At 42.3% G+C, this 27,292-nt stretch overlaps 1 protein-coding gene across 1 annotated transcript in view; it reads left to right on the top strand.

Moving 5' to 3' along the window:
* The window catches only part of lama3 (laminin, alpha 3), a 462,187-nt gene that overhangs the window by 262,227 nt on the left and 172,668 nt on the right, over positions 1–27,292 (top strand). The window contains exons 36-40 of the mRNA XM_080194758.1: positions 4,552–4,692; positions 8,924–9,085; positions 14,742–14,843; positions 16,535–16,618; positions 18,990–19,220. Coding sequence (XP_080050884.1) covers positions 4,552–4,692; positions 8,924–9,085; positions 14,742–14,843; positions 16,535–16,618; positions 18,990–19,220 — 720 coding nt within the window. The remainder of the gene's footprint in view (positions 1–4,551; positions 4,693–8,923; positions 9,086–14,741; positions 14,844–16,534; positions 16,619–18,989; positions 19,221–27,292) is intronic.

Here is a 27,292-nt window from a genome sequence, read left to right as displayed (position 1 = left end):
ACTTCTTAACCTTATGTGGCCTACCACTACATCGCGATATCTCCCTATCAGAGGGTGAAAGTGGCCATCTGCCTTTGGCACCCTGTGGCCTGCAGTGCCCTTGGCGAGCATCCTCTGGAGGGTCTGGACCTTAAGGACCCTGGCCGGCACAGCTGTAAGGGACATATCCATGACACCCTCTTCATTCCACTGCTCCCAAGATGCCCTGGTGTCAGGAAAGGGGGAGTTAGAAGGTGTAGCCACAGACACAGTCTCATGGGTGGAAGGTCCCAGCGCAAGTTCGAGCCCTCACTCCTCCCTTTGGATTCCTGTGGTCCCCTGGGTGACTCCATGGGATGCCATGTTTCTGCAGTGAGCTTCAGAAGGTCCAGCATCGCCTGGCCCTGCCAGTCCTGGAGGAGCACCTGTGTCCTTGTCATGGTGGTCAAGCTCTCTGTGATGGTCCTCTGAGTCGGGGGTCACCTGTCAAAGGCAGCAGCAAGTGTCCCCTGAAACTGGGCCATGCTCTGCAGTCCCTCAGCCATAATCTTCACTGACTGGGCCATACTCTCAAAGGCTGCAGCCATAACCTGCTGTGTCTCAGCGCTGTCCCGCTCGGTCTCCTGCAAGTTCTGCAGCCTCTCAGCAATGGGCCACAGAATCTCGAGAAGCCTGTTGTGGCCCTCAGCTGTGGCCTTCTGTGACTCGGTGAGGGTCTCCTAAGAACATAAGAACACAAGAAATAGGAGCAGGAGTAGGCCATCTAGCCCTTCGAGCCTGCCCCGCCATTCAATAAGATCATGGCTGATCTGAAGTGGATCAGTTCCACATTCCCGCCCTCTCCCCATAACCCTTAATCCCCTCACTTATCAAAAACCCATCAACCCGCGTCTTAAAAATATTTAGCGAGGCAGCCTCTGCCACTTCAACGGGCAGAGAATTCCAGAGATTCACCACCCTTTGAGTGAAGAAGTTCCTCCTCAACTCCATTCCTCAACTCGGTGACTAGCACTGCTAGCTGTGCAGATACATGGATTTGGGCCTGTGTCTGTGGGTGTTTGCGCATTCTCCCTGTGGTTGCGTGGGTTTCCTCCGGGCGCTCCGGTTTCCTCCCACACCCCAAAGATGTGCTCTTAGGCTGATTGGTTTTACCAAATTGACACTATTCTCCCCTGAATCTGGCTAAGTTAAGGGTTCCATTCGTAGACATGCAGGGTAGAATAGGTGTAGGGTGATGCGGCGGCGCGGGCTCGTTGGGCCAAAGGGCCTGTTTCCCATGCTGGGTTGTTCTTTGTTCTTTGTTTTTAAACCACCCCACCTTTATCTTGAGGCTGTGCCCCCTAGTCCTACTGTCCTTTCTGAGCGGGAAGAGTCTCTCCACCTCTATCCTATCCATCCCATTCATCATCTTATACGTCTCAATGAGATCTCCCCTCATTCTTCTAAACTCTAACAAGTCCAGGCTTTTCATTGCAGAAGCCCCCCTGCAGTGTTGGCCTGGGAACCAGGCAAAGTAGACAATAGTTGGTCCACTTGAGAGCTTTGGGATTCCTCCCAACAGCCTTAATTAAAAATTAATCCCAGTAATGGTGACCATAAAACTAGGGTGGTAGAAGCAGAATCAATCAGTGATTTCAAAAGGAAATTGGGGTGGGCACAGGAAAGAAGTAAACTAAGTTGGGAAGTGTGTCTGACTGGATTTCTCTGGGGGAAGTGTTATGGATTTGATGGGCTGAATGCCCTTCTTCTGTGCGTTGGCAGTGCCAAAGGATGGGGCTGAGGGGGTGGGGGCATACTGGGGGCAGGCCGTTTGGAGGGGGGGGGGGGGGGGTAGTGGGGGTGGGGGTATGGGACACTGCTGTGTACTTTGTGGCAGTGATCAGTTGGGGGCGGGAGAGGGGACCGCCGCTTCTCTGCAGTAGTGATTGGTGGGGGCAGGGGCGATGGGGGGACCGTGATCCTTCCAGGCAGGGAAGTCACGAACTGCCGAAGGGACCTGCAGTGGCGCGGATTGGTGGGAATGCTTGGCCATGAAGGTTGGCTATAGCAACAGGGGCATTGATAGTTCTCTGTGCTCTTAGAGCACAGAAACCTTCACATACGCAATGGCGCACTGCTGCTATCAGCCAACTTTCGGGCAATTTAGACCATGCCCACTTCTCCTACTAGTGGAAAACAGATTGAGGTTTTTTTTATTGCTCAGAGTGCCATGTGATTTGACTAATGGCCTTGTTGAAAAACAGATCTAAATCTCTCCCGTTTTCACACTCGTTCTGGTAAGATCGTCTCCTATGACTCACATATTCTAATTGCAAAGCATTACATTCATATGCAGAAGAAAATTTTAATGATTATCTTAAAATTATGGCAAATTGAATTATGATGTTAGAGTGGTGTTTGAAAGCTTACTATGATTTCAGAATAACTTTCATGTACACACAGTTGCTTTAACATACAAGCATGTGTCAAAGCACCTAGGAACAAGAGAAAGCTATTTCACTCCTTGAATTTGTTGCATCATTTCATTAGATCACAGCTGATCAGCATCATTTCTTTTTGTACTTCCACCTTGTTTCTGTAAGCCTTAATGCTCCTAACCAACAAAAAACGATCAAATCTATCCTCCAGCCCATCACAGACCTTCCCTTTTGTTCTTCTTTGCCTCTCCTCCCCCTACCCAACATTTTCCACTTGCTCAAATCCTATTACAGTTTTATCTTTTTTCAGTTTTGATGAAGGATTGTTGACCTGAAGTATTAGCTCTTTCTTTCCCCCCACAGATACTGCCTGATCCACTGAATTTCTCCAATTTATTTGAGACTTCACAGAATCATAAAATCCCTACAGTGCAGGAGGAGGCCAGTAGCCCATCAAGCCTGCACCAACAACAATCCCACCCAGGCTCTATCCACACAATCCCATATAATCCCTGTTAGTCCCCCACACTGAGGCAATTTAGGTTGGCCAGTCCACCCAACCCGCACATCTTTGGACTGTGGGAGGAAACTGGAGCACCCAGAGGAAACCCACATAGACACAGGAAAACATGCAGACTCTGCACAGACAGTGACCTGGGTCCCTGGCGCTGTGAGGCAGCAGTGCTAACACTGTGTCACCATGCCACCCTTCAGCATCTGCAGTGTTTTGCTTTTGTAAAATTCTCAATTTTGAAATTTTCAATTGAACTCTAGCCTCAAGAGTTCATTGAGGTTTCCAGATTTCCACTACCTTTTGTATGAAGAAGTGTTTCCCATTATCACCCCAAAGCAGCCTAACTTTAATTTTAAGATTACATCTTAAGGTCCCTTTTCCCTTTCCTCTGTAATTCCTCTGTTCTCAGCACATTTTAGAACGTGGCTTTTCTAAACTATGAAAAACTTTACAACCCCGCTGTTGAGTCAAATAAAGTTCCATAATCTTCCCATTTAAGCAAGCTGTAAAAAGCTTACTCCTTTTGAGATTTAAAGACTGAAACTCAATTCTCTATCCATTTCCTTATGTACATTCTAAACTCTACTTATTTACTCATAAAACCGTTTGTCCCCAGCTTCATTACAAACTTATGCATTTAACACTCATACTCCTTTCATCTCTCAATTCTCCCAGACTTGCTGTCTACATTAACCTTTTAATGCCTTAATTATATTACTTACATACATGTAGACACACAACCTTCTTTATATGCACCAAAAATATTTTTAAAAAATAACATCCATTCTCACAGTTCTTTCATGGAATGTGTGTGTCAGTGGCAAGGCCAGAATTTGTTGCCCAATCTTAATTGCCCTTGGACATAGAAACATAGAAACTAGAAGCAGGAGTAGGCCATTTGGCCCTTCAAGCCTGCTCCACCATTCATTTTGATCATGGCTGGTCATTAGATTTAATATTCTGATCCCCCCTTCCTCCCCATATCACTTGATTCCTTCAGCCCCAAGAGCTATATTTAATTTCTTCTTGAAATCAGACAGTGTTTTGGCCTCGACTACATTCTGTGGTAATGAATTCCGCACATTCACCACCCTCTGGGTGAAGACATTTCTCCTCACTTCAGTTCTAAAAGGTTTAAATTAAGTGGCTTGCTAGACTATTTCAGAGTGCAGTGAAATTGCTGTGCATCTGGATGTCAGCTCAGATAAAGACTGCAGATTTCCATCCTTAAAGGACATTAGGGAATTAATGATAATTTCATGGCCACCATTACTGGAACAAGTTTTCAATTTCAGATTTTATTAATTAAATTTAAATTCAACCAGTTGGTGGGGTGGGATTTGAACATACATCTCCAGTATATTAGCCTGGCCTCTGGAGTATTAGTCCAGTGATATTACCGCTACGCCACTGTCTCCATATGAAGCTTTCTCTGCACAGATGCTACCACACCTGCTAAGCATTGAAACATAGTGACCTGACCAAACCACTGTCCAAATTTTCCTACCTCAGCCATGATGATGCCCACCACTGGGGAGGCAGAAAATCCCACCTTTAATCTCAGAATGATCCAAACATTACTTTCAATGTGTAAAATAATATTTACATAAACTTAAAATTTTTCTGCTCTTATCATCTTAGGAGAACGTTATAGGTGCCCGATGTGATACCTGTCGACCTGGCTCATTTCACCTGGATCCAGTCAATCCCAAAGGCTGCACAAGCTGTTTTTGCTTTGGAGTAACAAACGAATGTCGAAGTTCTAATAAATCCAGAACTAAAGTGAGTGACGAAACCACATCCTCAATTTTGAATTTTCTCCAAACGTAGTTTATCTCTGCAGTAAGTGATGTAATTAAGGAAGCATGCAAGTTTTTATTTAAGAACTTGCATTGGAAAGCTTTCAGATCTATAAACGTATTTGGGTTGCCAGTTCTGGTTGAACGTGTTCTTGACCCAAAAATGACCCAATTATCCCTACTGGCTGTTTACCATTGGGTAACGACTCCTCTATTCATACCAAAATGTTACCTCCTGTACTATATATTCTTATCTCATATTCCTCTTGGAATGAGTGATCACAACATAGTTGAATTTCTAATTCAGATGGAGGGTGAGAAAGTAGGGTCCCAAACCAATGTCCTCTGCTTGAACAATGGGGAATGTGATAGGATGAGGGTGGAGTTGGCTAATGTAGACTGGGAACACAGACTAGTTGGTGGGACAGTTGAGGAACAGTGGAGGATTTTTAAGGAGATTTTTCTCAATACTCAGCAAAAATATATTCCAGTGAAAAAGGAGGAATGTAAGAAAAGGGATAACCAGCCATGGGTAACTAAGGAAATAAAGGAGAGTATCAAATTAAAAACCAATGCATACAGAGTGGCCAAAATTAGTGGGGAACTAGAAGATTGGGAACGCTTTAAAAAAAAACAAAGAACTACTAAGAAAGCAATAAAGAAAGGAAAGATAGATTATGAAAGTAAACTAGCATAAAATATAAAAACTGATAGTAAAAGTTTTTACAAATATATAAAATGGAAAAGAGTGGCTAAAGTAAATGCTGGACCCTTAGAAAATGAGATGGGAGATCGAATCATGGGAAATGAGGAAATGGCCAAGGTCCTAAACACGTTTTTTGTATCAGTCTTCACAGTGGAGGACACAAATAGCATACCGATAACTGACAGTCATGGGACTGTAGGGGGTGAGGACCTTAAAACGATCACTGTTACTAAAGAGGTGGTGCTGGGTAGGCTAATGGGACTAAAGGTAGACAAGTCCCTGATCCAGATGGAATGCGTCCCAGGGTACTAAAAGAAACGGCAGAAGTAATAGTAGATGCATTAGATATAATTTATCAAAATTTGCTGGACTCTGGGGAGGTGCCAGCTGATTGGAAAACAGCTAACGTAACATCACTGTTTAAAAAGGGAGGTAGACAAAAGTGGATAACTACAGGCCAGTTAGCTTAACATCCGTAGTTGGGAAAATGCTGGAATCCATCATTAAGGAAGAAATAGCAGGAAACCTGGAAAAGAATGGTTCAATCAAGCAGACACAGCATGGATTCATGAAGGGGAAGTCATGTTTGACAAATTTACTGGAATTCTATGAAGATATAATGAGTGCGGTTGACAGAGGGGAACCGGTGGATGTGGTATATTTAGATTTGTAGAAGGCGTTCGATAAGGTGCCTTACAAAAGGTTGCTGCATAAGGTTAAGGTACACAGAGTTGGGGGTAAAGTGTTAGCTTGGATTGAGGATTGGCTATCTAACAGAAGGCAGAGAGTTGGAATAAATGGGTGCTTTTCCAGTTGGCAGTAGGGATCGATGCTGTGGCCTCAACTGTTTATCATATACATAGACGATCTGGAAGAGGGGAGCAAGTGTAGGGTAACAAAGTTTGCGGATGACATAAACATGAGTGGGAAAGCAAATTGCATGGAGGACACACAAAGTCTGCAGAGAGATTTGGATAGGCTAAGTGAGTGGGCAAGGATCTGGCAGATGAAGTATAACTTTGGCAAGTGTGAGGTTATCCACTTTGAAAAGAATAATAGTAAAATGGATTATTATTTAAATGGTGAAAAATTACAACATGCTACTGTGCAGAATGACCTGGGAGTCCTTGTGCATGAATTACAAAAACTCAGTTTGCAGGTGCAGCAGGTGATCAAGAAGGCGAATGGAATGTTGGCCTTTATCACGAGAGGGATGGAGCAATTGTACAAGGTACTCGTGAGGCCGCACCTAGAGAACTGTGTACAATTTTGGTCCCCTTATTTAAGAAAGGATATATTAGCTCTGGAGGGAGTACAGAGAAGGTTCACCAGGTTGATTCTGGAGATGAGGGGGTTAGCTTATGAGGAGAGATTGAATGGACTGGGCCTGTACTCATTGGAGTTTAGAAGGTTGAGGGGAGATCTTATAGAGACATATAAGATAATGAAGGGGCTAGACAGGGTAGAAGCAGCGAGATTATTTCCACTTAGAAAGGAAACAAGAACTAGAGGGCACAGCCTCAAAATACAGGGGAGTCAATTTAGAACAGAGTTGAGGAGGAACTTCTTCTCCCAGAGGGTAGTGAATCTCAGGAATTCTCTGCCCATTGAAGCAGTGGAGGCTACCTTGTTAAATGTGTTTAAGTCACAGATGAATAGATTTTTGACCAATAAGGAAACTAAGGGTTATGGGGAGTAGACAGGTAAGTGGAACTGAACCAATATCAGATCAGCCATGTTCTTATTGAATGGCGGGGCAGGTTCGAGGGGCTAGATGGCCTACTCCTGCTCCTATTTCTTATGTTCTTATATTCTTATAGCAACCTTTTATGTGGTACCTAATAAAATATCCTCTGGAAATCCAGGATAACAACATCAACAGATCTCCCTTTTCCACCTTGCTTCCTCAAAAAAAAATTAAACATTATATTGTTTTCACAAAACTACGCTGACTCTGCCTCATCACATTATGATTTTTTAAGTATCCTGCTGTCACCTCCTTCTTTCTAGCAATTTCCTTCTGACAGACGTTAGACCTACTGGCCAATTGTTTCCTGTTTTCTTAGCTTAAAATATATGACCAGAACTTAATGCACAGAATATATTCCAAATTTTTGGATTTCCTGTATATTTTCATGACATACAGCAAAGAAATAGGCCATTTAGCCCAAATGGCTTGTGTTGATGTTGATGCAATACAGACATGTCCTCCAATCCCTCTTCGTCACACCCTTCCAATATATCTTTCTATTTTTTATTCCCCTTGTTATTTATCTCGCTCCCCCTTAAATGCATCTATACCATTCAATTTAACTATTCCGTGTGGTATAGAGTTCCAAATTCTAACTGTGGGTGAAAAGTTTCTCAGGTCAGAATTGTACACTCACTCGCTTCTTACGGGCCTAGCCTCAATTTTTAGGCTAGTGACTACCTAATAACTGAAGGTGGGAAACTGGAAAATATTTTCATCCTCAATCTAGTGGGGGGTGGGGTGTGGAGGGAGGAGTAGCACACCTCAATCAAAGGCCTCTTGAGCCTGGGGCCACCCTCCCCTCCAGGAGCAGAGAGCTCTGGCCCTTCCTCCACACCCACACAACTGTCGAGAGCATCTCTTATCCTCCTCTCAATGGGTACTTACCAGAACTGCAATCCCAGGATTTAGTCTCAAGCACAGCACTGCAGTAACTCTTCCAGCCACTGCAGCCCTGTCGGCCAAGCTGTCGAAGGCTGGATTTTCATTCAAGTGCAGACTAAAGTCCCATCTACTGCCAATCAACACTCAATTGAGTGTAAAATTGTCAGTAGGACTATTAGGGTCAGTGGGGATGCATCCCTCCCTGACTCCCAGGACGACTGGTGCTGAACGATTGCCATCCTGAAAATTCAGGCCCAGAAATCCATTTTGGATTGATTCATAAACAGAAACTTAAGCACAGAGAAGGAGGGCTAAGAGGTGTCACGAAACCTCATTGCCCAGCAGGATTAAGGAAAATCCCAAGGCTTTTGTACATATATAAAGAGCAAGAGGATGGAATAAAGAGATATGGTCCCTGGAAGGGTAAGGGGTTTTATTCAGCCGGGCAGCATGGTCGGTGCAGGCTTGGAGGGCCAAAGGGCCTGTTCCTGTGCTGTAATTTTCTGTTTGTTTTTATAACTATTTTATATTCCTGACTCCTAGATCTCACCTCCCACAAATGGAAACTTCTCTACACCAAAACTGTCAAACAATGTCATAATCTTAAGCTATTTTGTCTCCTCTTTTCTAGAGGAAAGAGCCCCAGCCTGTTCAATCTTTCCTGTCAGTCTGTGTATCATCCTAGTATATCTCCTTTCCACCCACTAATGCTTCTATTATTTGTTAATATAAAAATGTGTACCAATATTTGGTCAGTTCACAACAAATTTATTGGATAATTAGCTAATATATAAAAGAGCACCAGTTTCACACTAGAACAATTTTTAATTGATTTAGTTTAATGTTTCAGTTTGGTTTTGTACTTTCTTTTAGCATATGCAAATGAAGAAATGGAATTTATTCACTGGGAATAAGCAAAGCATTCCAGTTGTTTATAACCAGCGGAGTAATACTGTCGTAGCTGATGTACAAGAACTACCTGATGTTATTCGTGATTTATATTGGCTAGCTCCAGAGTCCTACCTGGGAGACAAGGTAAATGAAGTCTAAGGTTGTAGAATTTCATCAAAGGTGTTATAGGCCATTTGGCTAATTGAGTCTCTGCTGTCTCATTAATCTCACTCTCCAACTCGTTCATCACATCCTTTGTCACATATGTGTATAATGATAGTACGGATTTTAAGGACAGTTTAAAGAAAGATTTCCATTTTTAAACCTGGGTTTAAAAGCCTTTATTTTCAAAACGGAAGCATGGATAGACATGTTTCTCTGTTTGTTCGAACCTTGACGTGGAGATGCTGGCGTTGGACTGGGATAAACACAGTAAGAAGTCTCACAACACCAGATTAAAGTCCAACAGGTTTATTTCATAGTAAATGCCAGAAGCTTTCGGAACGCTTATCCTTTGTCAGGTGAGTGGAAAGTTCTGATCAGAAACAGGGCATGCATATATATATGCCTTCATATGCCCTGTTCCTGATCAGAACTCCCACCCACCTAATGAAGGGACAGCCAGTTCCAAAAGCTAGTGGTGTTTGCTACAAATAAACCTGTTGGACTTTAACCTCATGTTGTGAGACTTCTTACTGTGTTGGAACCTTGTCAGACTCTTATCTCAAGAGTTGACTTTGAAATGAAATTAAGTCTGAATCTTCTAAAAGGTGTGAGAACCCTTTGGCTTCTAAAGGAACAGAAGACAGGAAAGGACTTCAAAGGACATCAGCATAATTAACTTCCTTGCTTATTTAGGACAATTATTTACTGAAAATTAACAAAGCAGCTACTCCTGTGTTTTTGAACTGTATAAAGAAGGATGTAAAAAGCTATTGCTTCAAGAAGACGACCATCATCCTGATACCTAAAAACACCAAGTAGCGTGCCTTAATGACTATTAGCTGGTGGCTCTGACATCCCTTATTATGAAGTGCTTCGAAAGGTTAGTCATGGCACAAATCAATTCCAGCCTCCCAGACTACCTGGATCCACTACAGCTTGCCTACTGACTGACAGGTCCAGAGCAGACGCCATTTCCCTGGCCTTGCAGTCAACTCTGCAACACTTAAATAACAAGGACACCTATGTCAGACTTCTATTTATTGACTACAGCTCAGCTTTCAACACTATTATTCCCACGAAACTCATCTCCAAACTCCATGACCAGGGCCTTGGCTCCTCCCTCTATGACTGGATCCTGAACTTCTTAACTCACAGACCACCATCAGTAAGGATAGGCAACAACACCTCCCCCTGATCATCCTCAACACTGGTGCCCCACAAGGCTGTGTTCTCAGCCCCCTACTATACTCCTTATACACTTCTGACTGTGCGACCAAATTCCCCTCTCATTCAATTTTCAAGTTTGCTGATGACACCATCGTAGTGGGTTGGATCTCAAACAATGACGACACAGAATACAGGAAGGAGATAGGGAATCTGGTGAACTAGTGTGGCAACAATAATCTCTCCCTCAATGTCAACAAAATGAACGAGATTGTCATTGACTTCAGGAAGCATAAAGAAGAACATGCCCCTGTCTACATCAATGGACACGAAGTAGAAAGGGTAAAGAGCTTCAAGTTTTTAGGTGTCCAGATCACCAACAACCTGTCCTGGTCGCCCCATATCGACGCTATAGTTAAGAAAGCCCACCAACACCTCTATTTCACAGAAGACTAAGGAAATTTGGTATGTCAGTGACTTTTACAGAACACCATAGAAAGCATTCTTTCTGGTTGGATACAAGCTTGGTATGGCTCCTGCTCTTCCCAAGACCACAAGGAACTACAGAAGATTATAATGTAGCCCAGTCCATCATACAAACCCGCCTCCCATCCATTGACTCTGTCTACACTTCCCGTTGCCTCGGCAAAGCAGCCAGCACAATTAAGGACCCCATGCACCCCGGACATTCTCTCTTCCATCTTGTCCCTTCAGGAAAAAGATACAGAAGTCTGATGTCACGTACCAACCAACTCAAGAACAGCTTTATCCCTGCTGCTGTCAAGCTTTTGAATCGACTTACCTTGCATTAAGTTGATCTTGCTCTACACCCTAGCGATGACTGTAACACTACATTATGCAATCTCTCGTTTCCTTCGCTATGAATGGTATGTTTTATCTGTAGAGCAAGCAAACAACAATACTTTTCACTGTATGTTAATACATGTGACAATAATAAATCAAATAAATTAAAATCCCGTGTGGCAGGGTTCAGAAAACCCAGGAATAACTTCTTGAGAGACAACAACAGAGAGCATTCTTGGCCAAGGGAGAATAACAAGGAAGACATTAAGAAATCAACTACTGTTCTGCTGAAAGAGTTCAGGCAATAAAGGCCATTTACCTTTATCAATCGAGACATAGATCACAAAAGCAGGGGAGCTATGTTGGAGTTGAACAGAACTTTGGTGAGACCACAGCTAGAGTACTGTGTGCAGTTCGCCACATTATCGGGAGGATGTGATTGCACTGGAGTGGGTGCAGTATACCCACCAGCATGCTGTCTGGGGTGGAACATTTAAGTTAAAAAGAGAGGTTGGATAGGCTTGGAGCAGAGAATACTGAGGGGGGTGACCTGATCAAGGTGCACAAGACTATGCAGGACTTGGACAGAGTGGATAAGGAGTAGCTGTTCCCTTAGTTGAACAGTCAGTCCCAAGGGTACATAAGTTCAAGGTGAGGGGCAGGAAGTTTATGGGGATGTGAGGAAAAACTTCTTTATCCAGAGGGTGGTGATGGCCTGGCATGTGCTGCCTAGAACATAAGAACATAAGAAATAGGAGCAGAAGTAGGCCATCTAGCCCTTCGAGCCTGCCCTGCCATTCAATAAGATCGCGGCTGACCTGAAGTGGATCAGTTCCTCTTTCCTGCTCTCTCCCCATAACCCTTAATTCCCTTGTCTGTCAAAAACCTATCTACATGTGTCTTAAATATATTTAGTGAGGTAGCCTCCACCACTTCAACAGGCAGAGAATTCCAGAGATTCACCACCCTTTGAGTGAAGAGGTTCATCCTCAACTTCGTTCTAAACTGCACCCCCCCCTTGTCTTGAGGCTGTGCCCTCTAGTCCTGCTGTCCTTTCTGAGTGGGAAGAGTCTCTCTACCTCTACCCTATCCATCCCTTTCATTAACTTATACGTCTCCATAAGGTCCCCCCTGATCCTTCTAAACTCCAACGAGTACAGACCCAGTCTATTTAGTCTCTCTTCATAGTCTAACCCCCTCATCTCCGGTATCAGCCTCGTGACCCTCCTCTGCACTCCCTCCAAGGCCAAAATATCCTTGCGCAAGTGCAGCGACCAAAACTGCACACAGTACTCCAGCTGCGGCCTCACCAGTGCCCTGTACAGTTGCAGCAAGACCTCCCTGCTTTTATATTCTGTCCCCCTCGCTATGAAGGCCAGCATTCCATTTGCCTTCCTGACCACCTGCTGCTCCTGTAGGCTGGGTTTTTGCGACTCATGCACAAGGACCCCCCGGTCCCACTGCACCGTAGCATGCTGCAGCTTTTCGCCCTTTAAATAGTAATCCCTCCTACTATTATTCCTGCCAAAGTGGATAACCTCACACTTGCTAACATTGTACTCCATCTGCCAGGTCCTCGCCCACTCGCTCAGCCTATCCAGATCCCTCTGCAGACTTTCCACACCCTCCACGCAATTTGCTTTTCCACTCATCTTTGTGTCATCAGCTGCCCGGCAGGGTAGTGGAGGTGGTTGCCTCACATCCTTTAAAAAGTATCTGGATCAGCACTTGATACATCACAACATTCAGGGCTATGGGCCCAGTGCTGCCAGATGGGATTTGGTGGGAGTTCAGGTGTTTTGAATGAGTCGATGCAGACTTGATGGGCTGAAGGGCCTCTTTCGTGGTGTATGATTCTATGAATTTGCAAGTGCAGGGACTCCAGAATCAATGAGAAATAAGAAACCTTATTTCTCACTTGCAAAAACCTGCATCTGAAAAGGCAAACATCTGAATATTCAACTGCAGAAGCCATCACAACTGCTAAACAAAACCTCAAGTTTCAATCCCTTCACTTCGGAAACAAGGATTCAAGCAATTGACCTGTAATGATATCTCACAGAAATTGACTTGAAATCTCACCTTTAAGTATTTTTCTTTATCTATATTTTAATCTTTGTATGTGCATTGTATGTTTTCACTTTCATTTTCAGCAGTTGTTTTTGTAAAAAAAAACTTTAAAGACTGTGTAAGACTGACGCTTTGCTGCTGATTAATTACAAATTGGATCATTTGCAAATGAAAGGGGACTATGTACACACAGCACAAATTCTTCGTTCGTGAACCACTTTAAAGAAATACCTTTCACAAGGTCGTGACAGCTTTAACATCTGCTTTAAGAACATAAGAAATAGGAGCAGGAGTAGGCCATCTAGCCCTTCGAGCCTGCCCCGCCATTCAATAAGATCATGGCTGATCTGAAGTGGATCAGTTCCACTTTCCCGCTTTCTCCCCATAACCCTTAATTCCCCTGTCTATCAAAAACCTATCTACCCGTGACTTAAATATATTTAGCGAGGTAGCCTCCACCACTTCAACGGGCAGAGAATTCCAGAGATTCACCACCCTCTGAGTGAAGATGTTCCTCCTCAACTCTGATCTAAACTGCCCCCCCCCACTTATCTTGAGGCTGTGTCCTCTAGTCCTGCTGTCCTTTCTAAGCTGGAAGAATCTCTCTACCTCTACCCTATCCATCCCCTTCATTATCTTATACGTCTCTATAAGATCCCCCCTCATCCTTCTAAACTCCAACGAGTACAGACCCAGTCTATTTAGTCTCTCTTCATAGTCCAACCCCCTCATCTCGGGTATGAGCCTAGTGAACCTCCTCTGCACTCCCTCCAATGCCAATATATCCTTCTGCAAGTGCGGCGACCAAAACTGCACACAGTACTCCAGCTGCGGCCTCACCAGTGCCCTGTACAGTTGCAGCAAGACCTCCCTACTTTTATATTCAATCCCCCTCGCTATAAAGGCCAACATACCATTTGCCTTCTTGATCACCTGCTGCACCTGCAGACTGGGTTTTTGTGACTCGTGCACAAGGACCCCCAGGTCCCTCTGCACCATAGCATGCTGCAGCAATTACTTAAGCAACTATTTCATTTCATTTTAATTATTACACAATTACATCTGCTATCTACAATCATTATCAAGGTTTTTAAAAAAATTTCTCCTGAAATGCTTTTTGAATTGTTACATAGATTCTGAATACAGGTGACAGGAGCAACCTTTGTGGCCCACCCTGACCTTACCTTTGAGAAAGGCAATTGATGAGGGTCATTTGTGATCATCTTCAATTTGTGCTCCTTCCTTCGCATCAGAGTGACCACTGCAAGCAATATCACTGGAATTACCCAGAACCCTTCAGAATCTTGATGACTTCTCCCAAATCATTCTTTTACCTTAGAATCATAGAATCCCTACAGTGCAGAAAGAGGTCATTTGGCCCATCGAGTCTGCATAAACTCTTACCCAGGCTTACCCAGTAACCTGACATACTTACTCAGTTAAACCCCCTAACCTATATACCTTGGGACAATAAGGGCAATATACCATAGCCAACCAACCTAATCAGCACATCTTTGGAACCTCTAAGGTTAAAAGTCCTCAATTCTAATTGCTTAAGCAAGGTTTTAACAGTAAATTTACATCTATTTTCCAACAGGTCTCATCTTATGGTGGCTTCCTGACATATCAAGTCAAATCTTTTGGTTTACCAAGTGAAGGGATGACTTTACTTGAGAAGAGATCTGATGTCATATTGAGAGTGAGTACCACTGTTCCTACATGACAAAACAGAGGGTGTTGATAGCTCGTAGATAGCACTGATGTATGAGCTGATTTATATGCAGTTTTCCCAGTTCAGTGGCACATCAGGAAAAATATATTAACCTCGGAAAGGATGCAGAGTTCACCAGAATGAAATCCAGGCTAAAATAAAGTTAAACTGTAAAGACGAATTGTATTGACCAAGCTTGTATTTCCTTCATATGGAGGAATGAGGAGCGATTTAATTTAGGTAATTAAACAATGACATGGTTTGATTGGATAGACAGAGTGGAATTATTTCCTGTTATGAAAGTTGTCTTGTACAAGACATTGGTAAGGCCACACTTGGAATACTGTGTGCAGTTCTGGTCACCCTATTATAGAAAGGATATTATTAAACTAGAAAGAGGGCAGAAAAGATTTACTAGAATACTACCAAGACTTGATGGATTGAGTTATAAGGAGAGGCTGGTTAGACTGGGACTTTTTTCTCTGGAGCGTAAGAGGATAAGGGGTGATCATATAAAGGCCTATAAAATAATGAGGGGCATAGACAAGAAAGATAGTCAACATCTTTTCTCAAAGGTTGGGGAGTCTAAAACTAGAGGGCATAGGTTTAAGGTGAGAGGGGAGAGATACAAAAGTGTCCAGAGGAGCATTTTTTCACACAGAATATGGTGAGTGTCTGGAACGAGCTGCCAGACGTAGTAGTAGAGGTGGGTACAATTTTATCTCTTAAAAAGCATTTAGATAGTTACACGGGTATGATGGGCATAGAGGGATATGGGCCAAATGTGGGCAATTGGGATTAGTTTAGGGGTTTTAAAAGAAAGGGCAACATGGACAAGTTGGGCCGAAGGGCCTGTTTCCATGCTGTAAACCTCTATGATTCTATGACTGTAAAGATGTAGAGTCTTAAATATAGAGGAACTTCTTCGTGTAATGAAGAGTGAAAATCTAGAACACACTCTCTCAAAAAGCTGTTCAGACTGGGTGAAATTCGGAAAACCGAGATTGTTATATTTTTATTGGATAAGGATAGTAAGAGTCATGGAACTAAGACAGGTAGATGGAGTTAAGGACCAACTGTGATCAAATTGAATGGTGGAATAGACTGCAGGGGCTGAATGGCCTCTTCCTGCATTCCAAAGTGCACTTATGTAAACAAAGTCAGTAAGATAATTGTAATATGCATGTGCTCCATTCCAGCCAACATATTTTGCTCAAAAATAACCTTGCAAATCGGAAGGAATGTGCATTATGCCACACAATGATTGCCAAACTTCCTTGGCATATCTTGCAAACTCCAGATTGATGAGCCACTTATAAATAGTTAAAAGTTACTCATTATTTGCTGAATGTTAACAGTAACTACAAAAGCTTGCAATTGTTCATTTCTAATCCTTGTGCGCCCATGAAGCTTGGAATGTCCAATGAGACCTGGTTTCAGAAGGGCCCCATATGAAGCCTTACCACATCAGGGAATCCGTTATTGAACAGAGCGGGATCTAACCCATTCTCCAACATCCTGTCAACTTCCACAGTTGCCATTCAAGTAAAGTGTCATATTGAAATTAGAGTAGTTAATACTTTTCATCTAAAATATTACACAGTAATGAATATACAATTGTACAATAAATTCTAAATATAGACTTTTCATCAGATAAAATAGACTTTTTTTATTTGAAGGGTGAACAAATGACCATTGTATATTTTGATCCACGGAATCCGCTTCCTGATCGAGTTTATCATGGACGAGTCCAGCTTCTAGAGGTAAACATAACGTTATTGATAGTTTGTCAATTTATTATTATACTTGATTAAAACTGGATGGAATTTCACAATGTGGATATGCCGGCGTTGGACTGGGGTAAACACAGTAAAAAGTCTGACAACACCAGGTTTAAGTCCAACCGATGTATTTGATCGTAAACTCACTAGCTTTCGAGGTTTCCCTCTTTGTCAGGTGAATGGAGAGTTCTGGCCTCAGACAGAGCATATAAAGCACAGACAGTTTACAGATTACTGATTAGGTTTGCAAAACCTCACTTACTGTACTGTCTCGAGACAATACACATCTCTTTAACCTGTGATCAGTGCTCCTTCCACTCACATTGTCGACCACTTTAGGACTTGAACGGCAGGTTAGGTGTAAAGATTCGCATTCTAATCAGTAATCTGTAAACTGTCTGTGCTTTATATGCTCTGTCTGAGGCCAGAACTCTCCATTCACCTGACGAAGAGGGAAACCTCGAAAGCTAGTGAGTTTACGATCAAATAAATCGGTTGGACTTAAACCTGGTGTTGTCAGACTTTTTACTGGAATTTCACAAGTCAGAGAGAGGCTGTTTGGCCCAACAGGTTTATTCCATTGATCATGTTCCACATGTCGTCTCCAACCCTACTTCATCTCACCAATCATCATAGTCTTTGTGCTGATGATTGCTGCAGGAACTCCTCACACAATCTAAGGCCCAACCAGCTTCAGCTATTTCATCAATGGCTATCCTTCTATCAGAAAGTCAAAGTGGGAATGTTCACTGATGATTGCACTGGTCAGCATCATTTGTGTGACCCTCAGATACTGAAACAGTCCATTCCCACTTGCAGGAAGACCTAGACAGCATTCGAGCTTGAATGATAAGTGACAAGTAACATTCATGTCACTGAAGTTCCAGGCAATGACCATCTCCAATAAGAGAGAATTTAACCATCTCCCCTTGACAGTCAATGGCTGAATCCTCCACTATCAACATCATTTGGGTTTCCATTAACCAGAAACTGAACTGGACATATATAATGAACATATATAAATAAATGTGGCTACAAAGCAAGTCAGAGATTGAGAATTTTGTGGTAACTTATTTCCTAACTCCACCAAATCCGCCTAACACCAACAAGGCACAAGTGAGGAGTGTGATGGAATACTCTTCACTTGCCTGGATGTTTGCAGCCACAACATTCAAGAAGCTCAAAGCAGCTATATGATTCGTACTCCACCCACCATCTTAAACATTTATTCCCTCCACCACAGGCGCACAGCAGTAATTTACTAAGGCTCCTTCAACAGCATCTTGGAAACCCATGATATCTACCTTTTAGAAGGATAAGGGTAGCAGGTGCATGGAAAACCCATCAGCTGCAAGTTCCCCTCCAAATCACACAGCATTCTGGCATGGAACTATATCACAATTCTTTCACTATTACTGGGTAAAATTTCTGGAACTGTCTCCGTAACAGCATTGTGGATGTATTTACAGCATATGGACTGCAGCAGTTCAGGAATACATACTCACCACCACTTTCTGAGGACAACTGGTGATAAATGCTGGGAACAGGGCTCGCTCTTGAAAGAGAGGAGCTGAGTTTCCTCATGAAGAAGAGTGTTGAAGAATTTTTGGGACTGATTGATTACAGATGTCTGGGTGGGTTACTGAGAAATTAATGAGATCTGACTTGGTTGTGTTTGCCATTTCATGTGCAGTTTAGGGTGTATTTAACCATAATTGACTTGTTAATGTTTACTTCATGTTAATTCTGGACATTAGAATAGAAGGTAGGTTGTGTTTATTGTTTGTTCTTCTGATTCTTGTACAGTAAAAAAAAAGTTATTTTTGTTTAAAACGGCAGAATCTTATGCCTTTATTCCTTTAGTAAGTAGCAGGGAGTTCAAATTTCTTCGACATGACAACACGTCACTAGTTCCTAATCGGGTCGTTACAATAGGAGGAATATTTTACAAGGATGATACCAGAACTGAGAGTTTATAAATACCAGAAGAGAGACTGAACAGACTAAGGGCTCCTTTATGTTAAAAAAAGAGTTGAACACTGAAGAAGTTCCTTAAAATTATGAAAGGGATTTAATCGGGTAGATGAAGAGCAGATGGGTGAAGATGTCCTGATGTTGGGGCAAACTAAATTTGCCCTGTGGGTTCACTTTCTCACCACACTCAGGTCCTCGCAAGCACACGACCTATTCTCTGCAGTTTTCAAAAGAAAACCAGAATTGAGTATTCTCACATTTATTTCCCTGCTACACTGCACTTATGCTGGAGTCCAATTTTAAAATAGAGATCCCCTCAATATGATATTAAGTGGGGTAATACAAAAATTCTTAAAAGTCTATTCTGTTCTGTTAACAGGATAATTTTCAGCATGCCGTCATCAATACTCCAGTAACTAGGGAAGACTTCATGTTATTATTGAGTAAATTGGAAGAACTACAAATTAGAGCCCTTTATTACTCACAAACACAACGCCTTTCCCTTGGCCAAGTTCAACTTGAGGAAGCCTCAGTTTCTGGAACTGGAAGTCCTGCTACTAACGTGGAAGTGTGTTCGTGTCCCCCAAACTACTTGGGAGATTCCTGCCAGGTAGGACCTGTCATTCACTGAAATACATATTTTCTGTGATACACAGCATCAGTTATTTTTTAATGTTTTCATTCTGGTGTTTTTTAAAAAAATGGATGTTTAAAATTGGATATTTTACTGTTATGTCTGTGGCATAAACTGTTGTTTAAAATCATACTTTCCTTGAATTTTAATATTTGGAACAGATATTTCCTGTTCACCTAATAACTATGTCTCAAGGGTTGATTCTACTGGGATACAAGTTTCTCCATTAGTTAATCCTGGAGCTGTCTGCTAATGTGCATCATTTCTGTATGACTTTACATCACAAGTTGCGCATTTGTAAAATAATCTGTTGTTGATAATTCTTAAAATATGTAAATCACCTATTACTTTTTATAGATTATTGGTTTGATATTTTTATAAGTTGATTGTATATCTGGTGGTCCATTCTACTCAGAAATGTAGCAATGTATGGGTTTAATAAATACTACATTGATATGTCTGACACTTGTAGCATCATTTGTTTTCCCCTTTGTGGTAGTTTTAATCTTTGCACCTAATTATCTAAAGTGGCTTTTAAATTTCTTGCTAATTTATTTTTGCAGCTAATGTTTACAGTTTTTATTGTGGCATCATTTTTATTTGGTATCTATTCTTTCCAAGTAACAAAATATCCAGAGTATTGACTTGCCCATTGGTTAGAAAATTCAGGTTTGAACAAGGTAACAGTTTGTTTTGAAGCTTTATTTCTTCAGTAAGTTAATATCTTCATTTCATTATCAGAGAAATACAGATTTATTTATATTCATTCGAACATAACACAAACACCGCCCGCCCTCCCCCCCTGTTAAGTGTTGAACGGGGCAGAAAAACGAGATATTTCCCATTCATTTTTTGGGTGCATGTAGTTTGTTGAATTTCTGGCACTGTGTGCTTCACAGATTCCACCAGGGGATTCATGCTGGTAAGTAGGAAGGCATCAGCACATTGAACAGACCATTGCATATGCGCTGATTTCCAAATAGGGAGCTTGGCACACTGTCCACTCCCTCCCTCCCCCCCCCCCCCCCCTCTCGACCCATTGCCAGCAACCTGATGGCTTCCCCAACTAGCCCCACCTCCCACCCCTACCAATCCCTAATGCAGAATGCACCACGGTGTCCCACCTCCTTGGCACTGCCCAGTGGCAGGCAGTGTCCAAGGGGCAACCTCCTGCTCCTGACCTCCCAAGGAAGTCTCAGTGGCTCCCCACCATCCCCCCTCCCAGCAAGGCCACCTTGCCTGGTCCCCTTTGATGGAGACCAGTTTTACTGGGGAACCTCTCCCGGTGGGGGCAGAAACATTAGTGAGTACGATACCATCCCAAGCTCGCTAAAGACTTAGAAATTGAAATTGAAATATTGTAATCAGCCTTGTGCTGTTTTCCGGCACAAGGCTGATTACTCCATAAAAATGGATCGGGAAAGTTGCGACTGGCTGGACATTGGTCACAAATCCCGCTACATCCTCCCCACTGATTTTTCCCTGGCCTGCTGCACCACTCAAGCAGCGCAGCGGGCCGGCAGAATTGTGCCCAAGAACTATGAGCAGGAAAAGGCAATTCAGCCCCCCGAGCCTGTTCTATGATCATTATGAACATTGCTGATCTCATCTCTACCTCAACTCCATTTTGCCAGTTCACCATCACCCTTCAAACCCTTTAAAAATCTGCCCCCCTTCCTTAAATTTATTCCAAGCCCCAGCATCCAACACACTCTGGGGTAGTGAATTTCACAGACTTACAACCTAAAAACATAAGAACATAAGAAATAGGAGCAGGAGTAGGCCATCTAGCCCTTCGAGCCTGCCCCGCCATTCAATAAGATCATGGCTGATCTGTCGTGGCTCAGTTCCACATTCCCGCCCTCTCACCATAACCCTTAATCCCCTCTCTTATCAAAAACCCATCAACCCGCATCTTAAAAATACTTAGCGAGGTAGCCTCCACCACTTCAACGGGCAGAGAATTCCAGAGATTCACCACCCTTTGAGTGAAGAAGTTCCTCCTCAACTCTGTTCTAAACCGCCCCCCCTTTATCTTGAGGCTGTGCCCCCTAGTCCTACTATCCTTTCTGAGCCCTTTGAGAGAAGTAATTTCTCCCCATCTCTTGTTTGAAATCTGCCACCCCTTTTCCAAATATTATGACCTCTTATTCTAGATTGCCCCACGAGAGTGAAACGTCCTCTCCACATCTACTTTGTTAATCCTCCTTCTTCTCCTCTCAATCCTCTAAACTCTGGAGAATTTCGGCCTAAATTGCTCAAGCTGTCTTCATAAGACAAAAATCCCTCATCTCCTTTATCACACCGAAGCACTCTGATGTTTCCTTCCATTTCGATAGTAAGTTTATTTTCTATCTTTTTGACCAAAATGATAACCTCACATGTTGCAGCTATATAGGATGCTGGTCAAATCCCACTTGGAGTACTGTGCTCAGTTCTGGTCGCCTCAATACAGGAAGGATGTGGAAGCCATAGAAAGGGTGCAGAGGAGATTTACAAGGATGTTGCCTGGATTGGGGAGCATGCCTTATGAGGATAAGTTGAGGGGCCTTTTCTCCTTGGAGGGACGAAGGATGAGGAGCGACCTGATAGAGATGTATAAGATGTTGAGAGGTGCTGATCAGGTGGATTCTCAGAGGCTTTTTCCCAGGGCTGAAATGGTTGCTACAAGAGGACATAGGTTTTAGGTGCTGGGGAGTAGGTACAGAGGAGATGTCAGGGGTAAGTTTTTCACTCAGAGAGTGTTGGATGCGTGGAATGGGCTGCTGGCAACGGTGTTGGAGGCGGATTTGACAGGGTCTTTTAAGAGACTTTTAGATAAGTACATGGAACTTAGTAAAATAGAGGGTTATAGATAAGCTTACCTAATATCTAAGGTAGGGACATGTTCGGCACAACTTTGTGGGCCAAAGGGCCTGTATTGTGCTGTAATTTCTCTATGCTTCTACGTTTATCCATGCGAAACTCCATCTGCCAAATTTTGATCCATTTACCTAACCTATCTGTATCCATTGTGAACTATTTTCTTATTGCAATTTACTACCTCACTTATTTTAGTATCATCTGTAAAAGTGGTTATAGTACCTTCTATCCAAGTCATTAATATAGATTGTAAATAATTGGGGCTCAAGGACTGAACCCTGTGGCATCCCACTGGTTACATTTTGCCAGAAAAATACCTATTTATCCCGATTCTCTGCTTTCTGTTAGTTAGTCAGTCAGTGCTGTATCCAAGCTAATAAATTACCCTTAACCCCATGCGATCTTACCTTGTTATTAACCTTTTGTGTGGCACCTTGTCAACTGCCTTCTGGAAGCCAAGATGTGCTACATTTACAGGATCCCCATTATCAATATTGCTTGTTACATCTTCAAAGCATTCTAGCAAATTAGTCAAACATGACTTACTGTTCATAAATCATGCTGACTCTGATGGATTGGGTTTTGATCTTTCAAATGTCTTGTTACTGCTTCCTTGATAATGATAATTTCCCAATCAGATCTTAAACTAGCTGAACTATAATTTCCTATTTTCTGCCTCCCTTTCTAAATTAGCATTTTTCCAATCCACTGGAACCTTTCCCACATCCAGGGAATTTTGGAATATTATAACCAAAAGGATCCACTATTTCCATTGTTACTTTATTTAAGACCCTAGGATATAGACCATCAGGCCCTGCGACTTGTCTGCTTTCAATTCCGATAGTTTGCTCAGTACTTTTTCCCGAGTGACAATGATAGTTCTAAGTTCTTCCCTTTCTATTACCTCTGCATTCCCTATTACTATTGGGATGGTACCAGTATCCTCCACTGTGAAAACTGAGGCAAAATACTGATTCAGTGTTTCTCCCATTTTTATGGTCTGCACTATTAACCCCTCCCCCAGTCTCATCCTCCAAGAGACCAACATTCACTTTAGCTACTCTCTTCCTTTTTATATATTTGTTGAAACATTTGCTATCTTTTTTATTTTTTGCATTAGTTTTCATTCATAATTTATCTTTGCTCTTTTTATTACTTTTTTACTAACTTGTTGATCTTCAAATGTTTTCCAATCTTCCAGCCTACCACTGATCTTTGCAATAGTTTGCCTTAGTTTTTGTCTTTGTTATCTTTAACTTCCTTGCTTACCCATGGATGTTTCCTCCCTCTTACAATCTGATTTTGATTTGATTTTGTTATTGCCACATGTATTAACATATAGTGAAAAGTATTGTTTCTTGCCCGCTTTGCAGACAAAGCATACTGTTCACAGAGAAGGAAAGGAGAGAGTACAGAATGTAGTGTTAGAGTCATAGCTAGGGTATAGAAAAAGGTCAACTTAATGCAAGGTAAGTCCATTCAAAAGTCTGACAGCAGCAGGAAAGAAGCTGTTCTTGAGTCAGTTGGTATGTGACCTCAGACTTTTATATCTTTTTCCCTACGGAAGAAGGTGAAAGAGAGAACATCCCGGGTGCTTGGGTTCCTTAATTATGCTGGCTACTTTGCCGAGGCAGAGGGAAGTGTAGACAGAGCCAATGGATGGGAAGCTGGTTTGCGTGATGGATTGGGCTATATTCACGATCTTTTGTAGTTCCTTGTTGTCTTGGGCAGAGCAGGAGCTATACCAAGCTGTGATACAACTGGAAAGGATGCTTTCTATGGCGTATCCGTAAAAGTTGGAGAGAAACCATCGCTAATATACCAAATTTCCTTAGTCTTCTGAAAAACTAGAGACCTTGGTGGACTTTCTTAACTATAGTGTCAGCATAGGAGAACCAGGACAGGTTGTATCTGGACACCTAAAAACTTGAAGCTCTCGACCCTTTCTACTTTGTCTCCATTGATGTAGACAGGGGCATGTTCTCCTCTATGCTTCCTGAAGTCAATGACAATCTCCTTCGTTTTGTGGACATAGAGGGAGAGATTATTGTTGCTGCACTAGTTCACCAGATTCTCTCATTCCTGTACTCTGTCTCATCGTTGTTTGAGATCCGATCCACTACAGTGGAGTCATCAGCAAACCTGAAAATTTACAGATACAGGTTCACCCAGGCCTTCCAGGGTGGAGGGCATGCTTTTGCTGACCTCTTGCTCAAAGTGGGCATAGACTGCATTGAGCTCATCAGGGAGGGGTATGTTGGAGCTGGCAATTTTACATACCTTAATCTTGTAGACTGTTATGTCTTGCAGACCTTGCCATAGTCAGTGAAGGTTGACGTTGCTAGCTTGGTCCGGTACTGTCTTTTGGCACCTTTGATGGATGTCCTTAGATTGTATCTGGCTTTCTTGTATAGGCCAGTGTCACCTAACATGAATGCCTCAAACCTGGACTTCAGTAAGCAGTGGATTTCCCTGTTCATCCATGGTTCCTGGGTGGGGAACACACGGATTTGCTTCTATGATGCACACTCTTCTACACACTTACTAACAAAGTCAGTTACTGTAATGGTATACACGTTCAGGCTGGTCACAGAGCCTTTAAATACTGACCTGTCCACTTGTCTTTCTTTCTCTCTGGAATTTATTTTAGTCCAGTTTCTTACCCTCAAACTGAATGTGAAATTCTATCATACTATGATCACTCTTCCTAGAGGATCCTTAACTATGAGATCATTAATTAATCCCTCCTCATTGCACAATGCCAAATCCAGAAGAGCCTGTTCCCTGATTGGTTCCACAACATATCGTTCCAAGAAATAATCGCTAATACATTCAATGATCTCTCCCTCGAGGCTACCTTTATTAATTTGAGTAATCCAGTCGATATGCATATCAAAATCACCCATGATTAATGCTGTACCTTTCTTATAAGCCTCCAGTATTTCCTGTTTTATAAATATTGATGTCTTGAGGAGTGTACATATTAAAGCGCCAATGTGGAATGACTCTTTGAGGACCAAGGGATTACTCCAACTTCTTTCCTTTGCTATTTTTTATTTCTACCCAGACTGATTCCATGTCTTGATCTCCAGTGCTTATATCATTTTTTGCTGCAGCACTGATCTATTCACTGACTAACAAAGCTACACCATCTTTCTTTCTGTTTCTATCTATCTTTCCAAAACACTGAGTACCCTTGGATATTTAACTCCCAAACCTGGTCTCTTTGTAACCATGTCTTAGTAATTGCCACCAAATCATAGCCATTTATCGGTGTTTGCACTGTTAGCTCATTAATTTTATTCCAAATGCTTTGTGCATTCAAATACAAAGCCATTAGGTTTGTTCTATTATCAAATGTCTCTACTTTTGTGAGGTTGTTTGGTGCAATATGACATTCATACTTTTTGTCTTTTCCATTTATTTTCTGGTAACAATAACCTCATCACTAACCTACATTCCCACTTCCTCTTTTAACTTTGATTTTCTAATTTGCCATGTAACTGAACTCCCAGTGTACCACTGTTAGTTTAAAGCCCTACCTACAGCAGTAGATTCAGTGCTGTAAATGTTATTGGTCCATTCAAGAAGACTTGTGTGAATTGTATTTACATAGCTCATTATCTGATTTAATGATATTGACTTTTGCTTTCACTTATATATTGTGCGACTTCAATCCTGATTCAGTCCAAATGACACTGAAACCCACAACAATGCTTTTATCATAGAGGTTTACAGCATGCCCTTTGGCCCAACTTGTCCATGCCACCTTTTTTTTAGAACCCCTAAACTAATCCCAATTGCCTGCATATGGCCTATATCCCTCTATACCCATTGTACCCATGTAACTATCAAAATGCTTTTTAAAAGATAGAATTGTACCAACCTCTACTACTACCTCTGGCAGCTTGTTCCAGACACTCACCACATTCTGTGTGAAAAAATTACCCCTCTGCACACTTCAGTATCTCTCCCCTCTCACCTTAAACCTATGCCCTCTAGTTTTAGACTCCCCTACCTTTGGGAAAAGATATTGACTATCTACCTTGTTAATGCCCCTCATTATTTTATAGACCTCTACAAGATCACCTGTCAGCCTTCTACGCTCCAGAGAAAAAAGTCCCAGTCTATTCAGCCTCCCCTTTAACTCAATCCATCAGGTCCCTGTAGCATCCTAGTAAATCTTTTCTGCACTCTTTCTAGTTCAATAATATCCTTTCTATAATAGGGTGATCAGAATTGCACACAGTATTCCAAGTGTGGCCTTACCAATGTCTTGTACAACTATAACAAGATGTCCCAACTCCTGTAATCAATATTCTGACTAATGAAACCAAGCATGCCGAATGTCTTCTTCACCACTCTGTCCATCTGTGACTCCACTTTCAAGGAGCTATGAACCTGTAACCCTTGATCTCTTTTTTTCTATAACTCTCCCCAATGCCCCTACCATTAACTGAGTCCTACTCTGGTTCAATCTACCAAAATGCATTACCTCACATTTGCCTAAATGAAACTCCATCTGCTATTCATCAGCCCACTGGCCCAATTGATCAAGATCCCGCTGCAATTGGAGGTAACCTTCTTCACCGAACACCACGCCACCAATCTTGGTGTCATCTGCAAACGTACTAATCGTGCCCCCATTGATACTCATCCAAATCATTAATATAAATGACAAATAACAGTGGGCCCAGCACTGATCCCTGAGGCACACCACTGATCACAGGCCTCCAGTTTGAAAAACAACTCTCTATAACCATGACAGAAGCCAATTTTGTATCCATTTAGAAACCTCATCCTGGATCCTGTGAAATTTAACTTTATGCATCAACCTACCATGCGGTACCTTGTCAAAGGCTTTGCTAAAGTCCATGTAGACAACATCAACTGTACTGCCCTCATCTACCTTCTATGTTACCCCTTCAAAAAACTCAATTAAATTTGTGAGGCATGAGTTTCCACTCACAAAGCCATGCTGACTGTCCTTACTCAGTCCTTGCATTTCTAAATGTCTGTAGATCCTGCCTCTCAAAATACTTCCAACAATTTACCCACCGCAGATGTGAGGCTTACTGGCCTATAGTTCCCAGGCTTTTCACTGCAGCCCTTTTTAAACAAAGGCACAACATTTGCCACTCTCCAATCTTCAGGCACCTCAGCCGTGACTATTGATGATTCAAATA

The sequence above is a fragment of the Carcharhinus amblyrhynchos genome, chromosome 8 (assembly GCF_965287045.1).
Source record: "Carcharhinus amblyrhynchos chromosome 8, sCarAmb.v2.hapA, whole genome shotgun sequence".
Classification (NCBI taxonomy): domain Eukaryota; kingdom Metazoa; phylum Chordata; class Chondrichthyes; order Carcharhiniformes; family Carcharhinidae; genus Carcharhinus; species Carcharhinus amblyrhynchos.
Note: the sequence above shows the minus strand (reverse complement) of the source record. Positions and strands in the feature narration are given on the sequence as shown.